Source organism: Mercenaria mercenaria, chromosome 9 (assembly GCF_021730395.1).
Source record: "Mercenaria mercenaria strain notata chromosome 9, MADL_Memer_1, whole genome shotgun sequence".
Lineage (NCBI taxonomy): Eukaryota > Metazoa > Mollusca > Bivalvia > Venerida > Veneridae > Mercenaria > Mercenaria mercenaria.
This window is the reverse complement of record NC_069369.1, coordinates 34,683,477-34,698,839: the sequence shown is the minus strand read 5'-3', so window position 1 is coordinate 34,698,839 and position 15,363 is coordinate 34,683,477. Positions and strand designations below refer to the sequence as shown.

Below are 15,363 nucleotides of genomic sequence, written 5' to 3'. Positions count from 1 at the left end.
GGTACAAGGAGTCTTGAGAGTATAAGTGTTAAATACCACGATTAGACAGATGCCACCCACCGATACTACCGTAAGTACATGACAGCTCTCATTTAACTTATGTCTATTGAGTGGTCAGATTCATCGTTTCAGAATCAGAGCTAATCAAGCTTGAAATAAGAATGAATCTTGTATTGAATTTCAAAGACAACGTCTGAAAAGAACATCGTCGGAAAATCAAGGCAGCTCAAACCTATAAGAAATTGCGCTGAACAAAATTAGTAACATGATGCATGTTTAGCACACTGAGTGATTTGTAAAATCCCTAAAATTGCTGCGTTTGTAATGTATATGATTTTGAGGGTCAGTGGTGTGTTAATCTGAGGTATCCTGAACAAAATATTGTATATCAGATACCTTAGCTTTGCGGTGTAACAAAGGGTATTTAACATTAAGTTTTCAACAGCTACCATAGTTCAGGATATAAAAGCGAACTCATAGCCCTGTGTCATATATCTACTACCATGACCATCATCAAAGGTATGAATTTGTTATAACAAAATTTGATTAATATTTCTGTCATACACTCAGGCAATACTATTTTGTTTTCATTACTTTAACAACAGGAATAATCAAGCTTATCATTTTTGTTTTGACGACCTTCTAATTTGTATATCTATACAATCTTGACAGTTTCCTTTACTTTAACTTAAGAACCATGAATTAAGACACAGAAAAACATGAATTAGGTTTTGATAAGGACTTTATTATAGTTAATTTCATTTATATGTACTACAGAATGTTTTACCTGATTATTTCCCTTTGGAATAAATTCAGTCTTATTGCTTTTACATTATTATGAGATGACGTACTAAATCATATAAAATGATGGAAGCTGGGACAACTAAATGAAGTGTCAAAATAGCGAAATATGGCTCTCACAATTCCATACACTGATACATAATTGACATTATATGATGTATTATGATCTATTATCATTTATCATCTATACCTTCCAACAATTCTTTTAGTACTCTAAAAGTAATTTAAATATAAATCAGGTAATGTTAGATCATTAGTATTTACATTACATTGTATAACTACCTTTAAACACACGTTTTATCAAAAACAGTTATAGAACAGCTTGGTCCATAGTAAACATACCTCAAATGCTTATCTTGATCCATGGTAAACATACCTCAAAAGCTTTTCCTATGAATAATTACACCAATGTCAATCATACGAAACTAAATGTTTATCTTTCCTTGCAAAATTTATATTAAATGCAAATATTCATTTTTTTTTTTTTGTAATACATCAAGACATTGCATTTAATATAGCGTAGACGTACAATGCGATAACATAATTCTTAGACTACTCTGTACAGCTTGTAAGAGAATTACTTATTTCGCTGACGTACCCTAGACTACGTCCATAGAGCACGCTGCCGTTGCAATATTAATACCAACATTACAAAACGACGTCATATAAAAATTGTGTGTGTATAGACCTTTTCATATTTCAAGAGATAAGATATTATCGAATATGGCACCGTACTCTTTTGTACTTGACTCACAAAAACTAGAATTTACTCTTGAATACCCATTTTATGATTGCAAGATTTTACATTGACATGTATGGCAGATTCCTGTTCGGTATGCTATTTCAAAAATGTAACACATGCTGTACATACTTGCATTATGTTTCGCTTATGACAAAGTCTACTCTTTGACAAAAATAGTATGCGCATTTTATTTCAAAATATTACAACTGTATTTTAAGAGAAGTTGAATCAATAAAGCAAAATTCTAACTCACATGAATATAATCCTCCGTGAGTTTCTTTCAAAAGGCTAGCTGATAATAAATGAATAAATCTTATACGCTTTATCTAGCCTTATCGATTTCATTGTGAAGTGCTTTTTACCACACCCTTTAAACCTGGCCATGTTCTTCCTATTCTCTGTGAACTATATTAAAATATTTTACTATAAACAATGGTCCACAAAAACACACAAAAGTGAGCCCGGAATAAATAGCAGTGTTGCATCGAAATTTAAACGAAATGTTCTCCAAGCCCTATGCAAATTCTTTATACTAGCATTGCATCAATAAAAATGCTATTCTAGATTATAGAGCATTAATGATATATCTGATATTTACTGGTATCTGAAACATTTTAATTCTAAAATCATATGTAAGAGATATGTAGATACATATATAGCAGGAGAAGATGGAACTCCACTCAACAACTTTCGTACGTTTTAATTGCATGTTTTGTACCAAATCTGCCATGAAAATAAACGAATCACGTGAGATCACAAAGTCTTACACAAACAACCCTAAACACTACCTACCCTGTTGGGTAATACCGAAATCACATATATATCAGAGCCTACTGTATATAGTATGGTGTACTAAATGTTGGCACTCTTTTCAATGAGTCATGAGGACAAGAATCTAGAAACAAAAAACAAACCTGTACAATTATATAGTTTCACAAACGTTATTAAATAAAGACAGACAAACACTGCATAGAGAATGCCTAAATAACAAATATTTGAAATGGAATTACGCCAGTATCATTAGATAACGTTGACGCTCCCTTGCATTTTACGAATATTCAGTGATATTTTAATCTTGTTTTCAATAAAACAGTAGGGTGTGCTATATGGCCATATTTGAATACAAGGGGCATTTGCCTTGAGACCATCTTGCCGATAACTTTCCAAGTATACCACAAAAGCTCTCGGCTACATCCGTATTGTATAGCAACCTCTCAGAACCGAACATTCTTATTAGTAATACTGCGTCCATGTCGGCTCCGGCAGACCGCTACACCGCACTCACTGTGAGTGATCAATACACAGTATACACAGGTGTGCTTGGGGATCGTAAAAAAGTCCTCTGATTATATTTGCTTGATATGCCATAGTCGTGGCAGGATAAATCTCTTTGGTAAGTGTGCATTATTTGTTATTAATAACCATCTTTTAGCTGTCAAACAAATATGATTTTATTTAAATCAAGTCATAGTTAACTTAAGAACGAATAAATATCGTAGCAGTGTTAATAAATTAGAAAGTTTAAGGAAAGAGAATAAGATTAATGGATGGACATGTCTTTTCAAATCAATATTATTTACTTTCAATAGAAATAGACAAAACATACTTTTTCAATGTGGAAATAATAGTTTTTTGCTGGAAGAGGCATACATCACACGATGGCTTAAAACGTCACTAAATTCTGTAGTGTGTCGACCGTGCTTAGCTTTAATTAAAAATACAATACGTTTCATCTCATTTCAGAAAAAATAGTTAGATAGCATGGCATATATAATAGTATCAAACAGACTGAGTGTAAAATGTCATTTTAACTATGATAAAAACTTATTGACTATTTCTCATAAATCCAGATAACCAAGTTTCACGGTTGACCAAGCTATTGAAAATATATCTTCGGACCAAGTATAATCCAAGACAAGTCAATCGTCGCAAATGCAATATTAACAAATATATTTTTTTTATGTTTTGACCTTGTGACAGAGTTTTGTTATTCATATGGTCTAGTCTCAATACTGACCTAGCTTTGATAACAACAAATATTGTGACAAAAGCTTTTAGAAAATCGTGAAAAAAGTAATCTCTACAGTGTTTTTATGTTATCCTATTACTCAGCCGATAACCTATTTTAGACCCGATATGTTTAATATGTAGATTTCATAAAAATAAACATTTTGACCAAGTTTCGTGTAGATCAGTTAGTAACTAGAGGTTGATTTTCACAAAAAACGTATGTCTCCCATCAATTGTAAAATGCTACATATTAAGGATCTTAACTCCCGAGAAAATCACTGAACCATAACATTCTATCGATATAGACAATTACGTTTTGCAGCTTCTAACTCCATATGAGAAGTAGCACAGATCAAAGCATTTGACAAAACATCGGTCATGACTCCACTGAAAATAATTTAATCAGAACATTACGATAACATGCACAACTACGCTTCTCGCTAATCAGATTGGAATCTTCAGCCAAATTGTAGACAGCAGTTGTGTGAACACTGTAAAATATAACAAATCAGGGACCATAAGTCAGATGATCTCATTGCTTACGTTCATGCGCAATATTTCGGTTTAGATAAAAAAAACTCCTTTGCCTTAATTAAAATCAGAAATAGTTGCTGACTTTCTTTATTTTCATAATAAATTACAGCAGAGATAAATTAGTTGACTGATTTTCGGATATTGCTGTCCATAATTCTTATACAATCGTTATCGCATAAGAAAGATGTACGAACCGAAGTTTTTACATTATTTCTATGAGTCTTCTACAATACATGAAAGATAAAACAATTGTCAATCAAGAACAAACTTTATTCGAAATCAACAAATTTACTTCTTGAAGGCTGTAATTGTACTTTCAAATTGTTATTTTTTTCTTGTTTGTAAATGTGTGTTGTGTCTACGTTTTTACATACATTTTATAAATATGTGCCTATTATACGTGCCTTTTATAAGGGGAAAGGGGAGGCTCCGTGGTTAAGGTCGCTGACTTCGAATCAGTGTCGATTCGAGCCTCACTCGGAGCGTTGAATTTTTCATGAGATGATCCATCAAGCTTGGTACGGCACGTCGGTAGTTTTTGGTTTTTGTTTGTTTCGGGTTGAATGCCGTTTTTCAACACCATTTCCGTTATGGTACGGCGGGCAGTTCCTGTTCCAATGTTCCTGGACATTGTACCAGTACAAACCTCTTCTCCGCAAGTAACTGCCAACTTATCCACATGATTCAGAGATGGAGGACGAATTATTTCAGACGCAATGTCTTTTTATCAAATCGTCAGGGAGATCATACGCCTCGCCGCCCTGGGATTGAACTCACAACCAAGAGATCCATAGATCTGTGCTCTCCCTATTGAGCTAAGTGGGCGGACTAACTACCCAGGTGTCCGCTTGTGATGCAATAATGCACGGAGGGGCACCTGAGATCTTCCTGCACCATCAAAGCATGATCTATAATTGGGTTGGTGAGACGTTAAACCCAACAAAACACACAAACCTATTACATGTATGTGAACCCAATTAGCTATGAAGTAGGTCAGACAGCGTGAAAACAAGGACAAAGGCCAGATAGGAATAGCTACATTCCAAGGACACAGGCTTACAAAAAGATCTCTACAGCAGTATGCCGCCTTGGAATTATCATTTGCGAGAAATCAATGCGGACTTTAAACCGTTTGATTCACTTGGTCCCCAACATGCGTTAGAATAAGCGTGATGGATGTCGCATTTTCCATTCATCTGGTCTGTCTTGACCGTTCGGTATCACAAAAGGATTTTTGTTTGAACACAACGATAAAAACAAAAGCTGTCGAATCCTATAACGGCTATTTTTGCCAGAAATAGCAAATGCGATGTCAAACTAAGAACGAACTATTGCATTATATATCCAAAGAAACTATTTCTAAATGAATATTTTTTCTGTTTTTCGTTTTTGTGTGGTGGTATACTAGTATAATTATATACTTCACAAGTTTTTCAGTATCAGTTTTGATGAACGGGCCACTGACTAGCATTTACAAAAAGCTAACATTGTTTTGCTTAGGTTGACAGGTACTCATGGTGGTATATTGTTATGTACATGTCATTTTACCTTATGCTTTACTTATTATTATTATTTCATATTGATGACTGATTGTTTACTGTAAAACCTGACCTACTTTTGAGACATCATGTATGTCTATAAATTATCTATATTCTATAGTATCCTAGAATGTTCTATCACAAATACTGATAACAAAGGTGTTACAATAATTAAAAAGTTTGTATTGTTCTGGGTGTTTGCACGAGTCTTCCTTTTTATTCTTAGTAATACATGAAAGTTTTTAAATCCTCCCTGATGCTTTAATAGGAAGCTGTTTGAGGTCAAGTAAAACCAATGATAGTTTAACTAACTTAAATTTGGGTTATCTGATTTCTAAGTAAATCAATGGTTATCTAAAGTTAGACCAAAGCTAGCATAGAACTAAACCGAAGCCATCAAAATATGAAGACCTTGGTGGCTTTAATTCATTTGTATTTCAGTTTGCTAATATCCTGGATAAAGACTTATACTTTTTGGATTTGCTTCCCTTTTGATGTTCACCAAGGGGAACTTTCTTGAAAGTTTTACGCTTGTAGCTTTCTTACTTTCATAATTTCTACCTACCAGTAAAGAATAGTTTTGTCAGTATCTCGGAAATGAAACAGGGAACCACAGTTTAAGCCTACTTACATTAAGCTGCAAAGGTATTTGATTCTTAAGTTGAATATTTATCTTTTTTGTTGTTTTTTTTTGTGTGTGTTCCAAACATGAACGCACTGTTTATTTTTAAATTATTAGAAATTCATAAGATTTTTCAAGTAAGTATATGTACTAATGTGATGGGTTGGGTACATCGATCATAACGTTTTGAATTTCATTTAGTATATAATACATAAAGTACCATTTTGTTATTTCGGGCAATAAAAGAAAAACTTTGCCTAATTTCTGGATTAGGACTTCCATTGTTTTTTGGATTTTGACCGAACGACCAGTACTCGGTATAATTCCTCGCTTTACAACATTTTTCCTTCGAGGAAAATCGTGGGTTTTCCGCTATAGCTGATCAGAAGGTTTGGCACTTGATAACTCCTGTAAGGTTTGGTGATAATCTGCCCAATGTCGTGAGAGATATTGCCAAAATATCATAAATTGTGACAAATAAAGGGCAATAATTCCCTTGAAAATCACTGAATTGGAACATGCTGATCACTCCTTTAAGGTGTGGTGAAAATTCGCCCTATTATGTTAGAGAAGTGGCTAAAACATAAAATTGTAACGAATCAAGAACCATAACTAAAAAACATCTAATCTTAACTGAGGCTTGTCAATGATCACTTTTGTAAAGTTTGGTGTAATTCCTTCGCATAGTTGCCCGGAAAAAATAATATACAACAAATCAAGGGTCAACTCTTGTATGTTGTGGTGAAAAGTTTCCCAATGTTGTAAGAGAAATTGCCAAAATATCATAAAATTTGACAAAAAAGGGCCATAACTACACTGAAAATCACTGAACCGGAACATGTTGACAGTATACACAACGTGGACTGGTACAGATCACTCCTTTAAGGTTTGTTGGAAATACAAAAATATAAGAAAAGTGGCCAAAACATCATAAAAATTGTTGAATCAAGGGCCATAACTCCACTAAAAATCATAAAACCGGAAAATGCCGACGATATGCACAACTCGGCATTCTAGTGAAGTTTTGTGTAAAAATTTCAGAGGTGTCGTAGGAGCAGCGTGGACTAAATTTGTGACAGACGGACAGACAGGCTGACAGGCAGACAAAATGGTAGACAGACGGACAACACTAGATCAATATGTCTCACCTACATCATGTAGGAGACATAAATATTGCCTCTTGAGTGTCGACAATGGTTTTTATATTAATTTACCTAGTAACCCAATTTTTGTTACCATCTTAGCCAGTTTCAAACTTGGCTTTGATTTCCAAAACCCTTACCAGGTTTTATTTTGATGATGTAGAACATATGACTTCGATAGTGCTAAGAAGATTTTGAAAAATGATTTGATCTAGTGCTCAGAGGAGAACATTGCGTTTCAAACGTTTGGTGACATTAAATTTAATAAGGCATCATCTCTTATCGTTCATTGAAATATCAATAAAACCAAAACAAGTTTTGAGCCATCCAATATTTATCCAATCCGAATACATATAGTACGGTTACATTTTGAGTACGTACTTTGTTAGTGCTTAACATAATATTTTGCATTTCAGTAGTGTCGAAAGAAAATGTTCCTTTTTCGTCCAATCTACAATCAAGGTAAATAATGCATAAGATTTAATTATTATTTCTTACTGCTAAGAATCTATGAAAAAGTAATTGTTTATTTGATTTTCGGCCACCTGGCAATACAGCTATATGCTATTCATTTTAACAATACTTGCTTAAGTCATGATGACCTAACATCATATCTTGATTTTCGTTACCATCTCCCACCTCCCTGTTCTGTAAATGATGTGAAAGAAAGTTGAACACTTTTATTTTTCGAGTTTTCTAACGATGCTGAGATACAATTCATGTTTTAGAAAATATTTTCTTTTTGACTACATTTAGGCTGATTCACATTTATAATATTTGGAATGTTTACATTAAACACTGGTGTAAATTCCATATTTTCTATATCCCCGCCGCACTTCACAAAGAAAACTGATTGCTACACTTATCAAGTTTATAATTTGTTTTAGCAAATACGTACTTCGTCCGATATTGTTCTTTGTCCGGACAGTCTTCTGGATCTTTTTAATTCCCGAAAAGTCATTTAATACCGTCATTACTTATGTTTTTCTTGTAAGTTATGTTTCTGTTTTATTAAATAAAATGTATATGAAACTTGGATAACTGTGTTATAGAAAAGATTAAATACACACCATCATTCATTTTATTCAGTTTCAGGTCTATATTATGACCCTTGGCGCATTCCTGACGCATGCACACTATGGCAATGGAAAGAAGAGGTGAGTTTCTTTAGAGCATAACATTTGCATATTTTAACAGCTTGACTATGGTTTTAGAAACAGCAGTAGAGGATTGCAAAAATCGTTCTAAATTTAAACAGTTTGTAGGTGAATACTTAATTATCAGTTTGGTTTTGTAATGCTGTTTCTAGACAGAACTATTTGTAGCTTAATTACAGTATTTCAAATAAAACTTTTCAACAAAAGTTAAAAAACAACACGATTTTAATACATCCTATGACATACGATTTTATCATTATTCCTACATGTATTTTTAAAATAACAAAAATAAAATTACCTTTCTTACATGTGATTTCCAGCTATGAAGCGGTTATCATCTTTTGTCAATACATTTCCGCTTGCTCGGCAAGGCCATGTTGTGAATACACCTTTATCTTACATAATAGTTGGTTTTCATGTTTACAAAGTTTAATTGTGCCAATTACAACTTTAAAATCTCAACCGGTTTCGCCATTTTAAAATATGGATCTTCAGGAGAATGTTAATAATGACGTCATCGTCAGGCTGAGATGTTTAATTGTAATTTTACACAATTAAACTAAGGCATTATCTTCAATCTTTTTTTCCCGCTTATATTATATACATATATACATATATATCTTTACAGCAGGTCATATTACAGTATTAATCTTTTTTTAAATTGATAACGAGAGAACATTCAAACTGAACCCATGCATACTTACAGCCTGAAATAAACAACGTAAGAGTAAATAGTGTAATAGTAAGAGTAAAAGTGTAATAGAATGGCAATTACTCGATCTGTGTAATCCGGGAAACCAAAGAAGTTGTCAGACAAATGTATTAATGTTAACATTTTTCACCAAAATAGCTAATTTTTCAAATTTTCTGTTATAAATAAAATATCATGTAACTTCTACCCATTGCTATTTCTTTATTGTTAATATAATGAAAGTATTTCCTGAAGTGTCTCAGTGTCGAATTTCATTTGAATGAAGGCTATTAAAATTGCAGATTTACCAATTAGAAATATATGGTATGTTTACTTAAAATTGACTCTTGATGATCACAAATTTAATCCCGTGTCTTCGAACGGATGTAAAACATATAATAAACAACGTGAAGGTATTTATTACTTTTAAGTATATATTAAATAACTTACTATGAACTCTCAATTTTTCTTATCAGACACAAAAAACGATTCTTGAGGAGAAAGTTGCCAAAATAAAACCTTTAAACGTCAAAGCTTGTGACAAACTCAATTTGTTGATAATTGGACCAAAAGCGCATGGAAAATCGTCTCTTATCAATGCAATTGCTTCTGTCAGCATGCAAGAAAAAACAACAATGAGCAACGCAGGGTCTGGTCAATCAAGTTCTGACAATGTGACAACAGTGGTGAGTTTAGTGGCATTCCAAACGTTTTCTGTTTCACTGCTGTTTTATATTATTTAGTATAGAAAGTAAACTTAAATTTTCAATCCATTTTAAGCATACTAATTAAAAGTGAACTACGGTATGGGATTTCGATTCCAATTGACTTCTTTAAACATCGAAATTGCTCATGTCTTAAGGAGAGGAGTGTCCAGGTACTCTTTAAGTCACAGTTATGTGTGTTTTGTAGTTCAACAGCGTTATAAGTAGAAAAAGTTCTATCAGGTCTGGCTAAAATTCCCAAACATATTTTTTGAAGATATCAAGCCCAAATAATGTGCTCCCCGTTTTATTTTTGTAGCCAAACTAAGTTACAACTACAATAACAACCCTTGGGTAGTTTTTCACCAAACTAGTTTAAAGCTGCATATAACGTATGATAATAGTTTTTGTTAATTAGAATAGTCAAAGGTTTGTATTTTGTTTACTTTATTTAGAGTGTTTATAAACCTACACAGTTTTGGAAAGTTTTTCTTAATCTTCTCTAAAGAGATAGATCCTAACTGAACAAAGTTGAAGTTTCAAATAATATTCGCGTTTTACGTAGCAACGGATAGAAACGTAGTAATCCGTATCGATCTGTACCTGAGCCGTACCTTAAAGTAGTTATCCGTATCAATCCGTACCAATCCGTACGGCTCCGGTACGGATCGATACGGATTACTACGTTTCTATCCGTGGCTAGACGAAGCTATCCGCGCCGTATGTGTGACTGGGGTATTTGCTTGTGAATTCAAAGTTTTAATGAGAGCGGTGGTCTCAGTTTGGTTGTTGGGTCTAGAGTCAATCGTTTTAGGTAATAGGGCAATTTATCAGGCTTTTGGTTGTGCAGGAAGACCCCAGGTGCACCTCCGAGCATTGTTTCATGTGTGGGCACCAGGGTTTAATCGACCATGTTTAATTTATCATCATCACATGTTTAATCTGTTCAATGTTTGAAAGTTGACCAGCTGCATTTTACAAATCTGTTAATTTGTTTCTAAAGAGTCTTATTTAATAATATTTGCAGTACAGACGAATAAAATTCCCCGGTCTTTTCGATAGCTTTACGGTTGGTGATGTTAAAGGTCTCACTAAAGAAGTCGGAGCTTCATCTAACTTGCTTGAAGACTTGAAACTGCTAATAAAAGGACACATAAAGCCAGGCTACAAGGTATGTAAACATATAAATGAATTCCATTTTTGACGTCTTTTGGATAATTTCCAAATTAAGGAGTGTTGTCATAATTCTTATGTGTGTGCAAATGGCACAGAGTATTAGCACTAACAATTTTATTTTAAGTCAAACTTGCTAATCTATTCATTGTATAAACAAGTGCACGTATTGTAGACGCAGCTTAATACGAATGTAAAAAAACTAATGTTGCTTGAAACCAAACCTAATCAAAACTTTATTTCCACATCAAATCGATTTCGCAGAGCACTTGTTGAATTAACTGAATTATTTTAGATAACCTGAGGTAAAGTTATAATAGGACGTAAACTATGGAAGACATCCATTTTACATCCACAATAACAAGATGTCTGGTCTGAAACCAATGAGCAAATTTTATACAAATTTCACAAATGAAAGCCTCGAAATTACTTTCCTTTCTTAAACTTCTAATTGATTTTACTAACAATGACATAAAGATCTCCTTCCAAAATAGTCAAATGATGATTGTCAGCTTTTTTATTGTTTCATACTGCAAATCATCTTCATTAGATATAAACTGCAGGGAAGTTTAGATAACAACATTTCCATAAGTTTTATCGCAAGAAATGTAGACGCGTATGCCTGTCTTTGCCTCAGTATTAATAATTAGTATTTGTAAATGAAAAGATATGAAAATATTATTTGTTATAATATTTTAACTTTAAAGTTCGACGCCACGAAGCCAATTGCCACAGATGATAGTTTCTACATTGATAACCCCAATACAGCTTATATGATTCATGGTGTTATCATAGTATTTGATATCACTGAAACCTATGAGATACACGCGGCTCACTTAAATGATATAAAAGATCTTACAAAAAAACTACACGAAATGAGTAAGTATATATATATTTAGTTATGCATATAAACATAAAAGTACACGAAAGTAGACGGTGATTCTTTATTGAATATGTATTATTTACTGCATAACGTAATTGCAACAGTGTATTGCGTTACTTTCCCTTGAAACAATGGGTCGGGAATATTTATGTTGGAATATGCTTTAGAACCCCATGAAAGTGAACAGATCATTTCAAATTATATCATGAGACGAACACAAAGATAGGCAACCTAGTCCAACTAAAAGCATAGCCTATTTTTCAAAACAACTGACGTCAGGTTCAAAAGGCATCTGACTTAAATCACACTGGCCTAAGTATGGAATGTGTTCAAAGAGATGTACGTCTCACCCAAAATAACTCATTGAAAATAACTTTGATAAAATATCTTCATGAATTAATACCAGATCTGCATTTTGAAAACTAGATACTACGGGCCAATATTTTGGTACACACTTCACTGCCGTCTAAAATTAAAGTTAAGGCAATGGCAGATGATTCGCTTATAACTCCAAAGCATATTTGAAATCTTCCACAGCAAAAGGAATAATTCCATCAGCTTTATCAATAACTCTTTAAAGATAAATATTAAGACCAGAAGAAAAAAAAACATCCCCCTTTTGTATTGTTTCATTAATAATAATAAATGACGGAAGCTGTATCTTAACATACTAAGAGATACACGAACTGTAATACGTCTGCAATTACTACCTAATTATCTCCCATTTCTGTATTTGTTTTGTTATTTAATTCACGTCAGTAGTGACAATATTCGTGTAACGAGCATACATGAGGCAATTTGTGTTTTAGAAACGTTCGATATATGTATAATGACACTTAACAGATGTCTAGTAATTCTCAAAAAAACTATATTACCACTGTCAATTACTACTGCTCTAGCCCACCTTGAACTACAAAAATTTTGAATGAAAGCGGACGCTAGCAACTATCAAAATGATAATAACCATCTGTAAATTATGTATCACATTTAGTGTATTAAACGCAAATTCTTTCCTTTGAAGTAATAGTCCGATACGTAGATCATGTTATTTTATCAAAATGATGAGCAACTGATACTCACACTGATACAAAAAGGCTTGAAATTACCATTACTATGTCTGTCACTAATTCTCTGAAATATAATCTTTCCTTAATAATCAGAAGGATTTATGATTAAATTGATTAGTGGAGGTTTTCGATAAGAAAAAAAAGAACAACTCCGGTATTTTGTCGTTTATTTTTTCTGTAAAGAGTGATTTCCCGTCCTTTCTACATATCTTGCTCAAGAATGTACATTTTAATCACTTTAAGAACACTAGTTTCATAACTCGCTAGGCTAACTTGAAATATTTGTAGTGTTTAGTATTAGTTGTATAATTAGTTGTATAATAATATATTTCAAATCGATGTTATAGATATTCCAATTTCCGTGATGTTGACAAAGGCTGACAAATTATGTCGCAGAGTTGCTGAAAATGTAGAGTACATTTACCACAGTAAGAAAGTACTCACTGCTGTTATAACCGTAGAAAAGGCGTTAAGCGTTCCGAAGAAAAATATACACCCTATTGTCAATTTCGAGGATGAAATTTCATTTGGATGGAAGTCTAGCTTGCCATTACTTGTTGCACTTAGGGCGTGCCTTAGTATGGCAAAATGTCACCTCTATAATGAACAGCAGAAGAAAGGAAATGCGGAAGCGGAAGCCAAAAGCAAGTAGTGAGACGTTAGTAACCGTGTTGTTGTATTTTGGCTTTATAACTTTGAAAGTATAGACCACTTACAGAGTTCCAAAAGGTTAATGACAAAAATAAAAAGTCTGTAAATATAAGCATCGTGATTTGTGTAATATTTAGCTTCAGATTGAAATACATTGCTTGTTTTAAGAATTATGCCGGAAAGTACTTCAGGCACTTCATTTTCAACTTTGTACCAATATAAAGACTGACAACTGCAATTCTTTAATTTAGTTGAAATTTTAAAAAAAAGTTATACTTGAGATAAAATAATTTTGTAATGTTAACTCATCATTACAAATGGTATTTAACTTCTTTTTCATATTCTGCTGTAGCCTGTTTATAAAACCGGGAAGAAACCATGTAATATTGTGGTGTATGTGCTAAACTTGAGCATGTATTGCTCCAGTGCAAGATTTGTGTTGCATAATGCCATGGTACACTATATTTGTTTCTATTTATATTATAGTGTATTTTGTATATTTAGATTTGGAAACGAAGAAATAACTGTGCTTCATAGACACAAATTCTTGGATATCTTCTGATTTACTACTAAATGATTTGTAGTACTGTGTACTAGATTTTACATCGTTTTAGCACAAATTTTTATGTTTTTCTGTGTACTCTCTCTTTCCTCAAGATTATTATTAATGGCATTTGGATGAATTTCAATGTTCATTTATAAGCTATACCTAGTACTTAATTGCCAAAGTATTTGAAAACATGTAACAACTGGTATAAATTAATAAGGTTTCATAATTTAACGGTTAAGATAACAATTATGTAGGGATAGCGTATTCGACTTTACTCAGTCTGTAGCACTATTTAGTTAATTAAAGAGAATTCCTATAGTTTTTTTCCTTTCATAGAATTTTTTTAAATTCACATATATGATAGGAAAATTTGTGCTGAAAACAATGAACAAATAAAAACAATAGGTCACCAGGCTTGTTTTTGTGGAAAGTTGTTTTGAACACACCCACTGTTGCTGAAATTGCCAGCGATTTTTCAACATTTTCATAATTTTCTGCTTTTTTATAAACACCAACCAAAATATACATCAAGACAGCACAATACGTTTTTTTTCTTTTTACAGATTTTATTATATGCTTATTTGATATCATAGTCATATTTGTAATACTCTGTCCTTACCATAATGGGTACAAATGAAAAAAGAATATTGTTTCATATTTACTTTTGTGAACTTTTTTCTATGAAAAATACCCATAGTGAAGAATATTTCTTTAAATTTTGAAAAAACTTTTTCATAGAATTTTTTCCTGTTTTTCTTGTGTATAGATAATTGTATTGTGAGCATAAAAATGGCTAAAAATGTATGGGTCACCAGGCTAAATTTTATGTTAAAACCGCTAGAATACAACACCTGTTCGGACGGAAATGGCGCGAACCTGGCCACATTGATTAAATGTATGTCTGCTAAAATTTTAAAAAAAGTTTTAAAAATTCTTAATTCCTTCTATAATCGAATACTAAATATTCTGAAAGGTGATATTGTCTTATCAGTACTAAGTCAATTATCTTACATTATATGAACAACACTGTCTTTGTACTAAAATGCGATGTGAAAACACAACCACAAAAATAGCAAGATACCTGTCAGGCATGGTACT

The 15,363-nt window shown here is 32.7% G+C and overlaps 1 protein-coding gene across 2 annotated transcripts; it reads left to right on the top strand.

The window, feature by feature from the left end:
* Window positions 1-2,852: 2,852 nt before the first annotated feature.
* Window positions 2,853-14,950, top strand: LOC128559680 (interferon-induced protein 44-like). 2 transcript variants are annotated; one of them, XM_053552011.1, is made up of 7 exons: window positions 2,853-2,936; window positions 7,806-7,851; window positions 8,479-8,546; window positions 9,714-9,923; window positions 10,969-11,112; window positions 11,822-11,993; window positions 13,412-14,950. In XM_053552011.1, the coding sequence occupies exons 2-7, from the start codon at window positions 7,821-7,823 to the stop codon at window positions 13,714-13,716; spliced, it is 930 nt and encodes a 309-aa protein (XP_053407986.1). In that variant the 5' UTR covers window positions 2,853-2,936; window positions 7,806-7,820; the 3' UTR covers window positions 13,717-14,950. The 2 variants fall into 2 exon arrangements, with proteins under 2 accessions (XP_053407986.1, XP_053407987.1); XM_053552012.1 differs by lacking the exon at window positions 9,714-9,923.
* Window positions 14,951-15,363: the final 413 nt, after the last annotated feature.

Excerpts from the sequence above, each read along its gene's own strand:
- LOC128559680 (XM_053552011.1), top strand. The coding sequence starts at position 7,821 with ATGTTCCTTTTTCGTCCAATCTACAATCAAG. Across the intron at positions 7,852-8,478 it reads TCGTCCAATCTACAATCAAG|TTTCAGGTCTATATTATGAC; the intron begins GTAAATAATGCA and ends CATTTTATTCAG. Across the intron at positions 11,113-11,821 it reads ACATAAAGCCAGGCTACAAG|TTCGACGCCACGAAGCCAAT; the intron begins GTATGTAAACAT and ends TTAACTTTAAAG.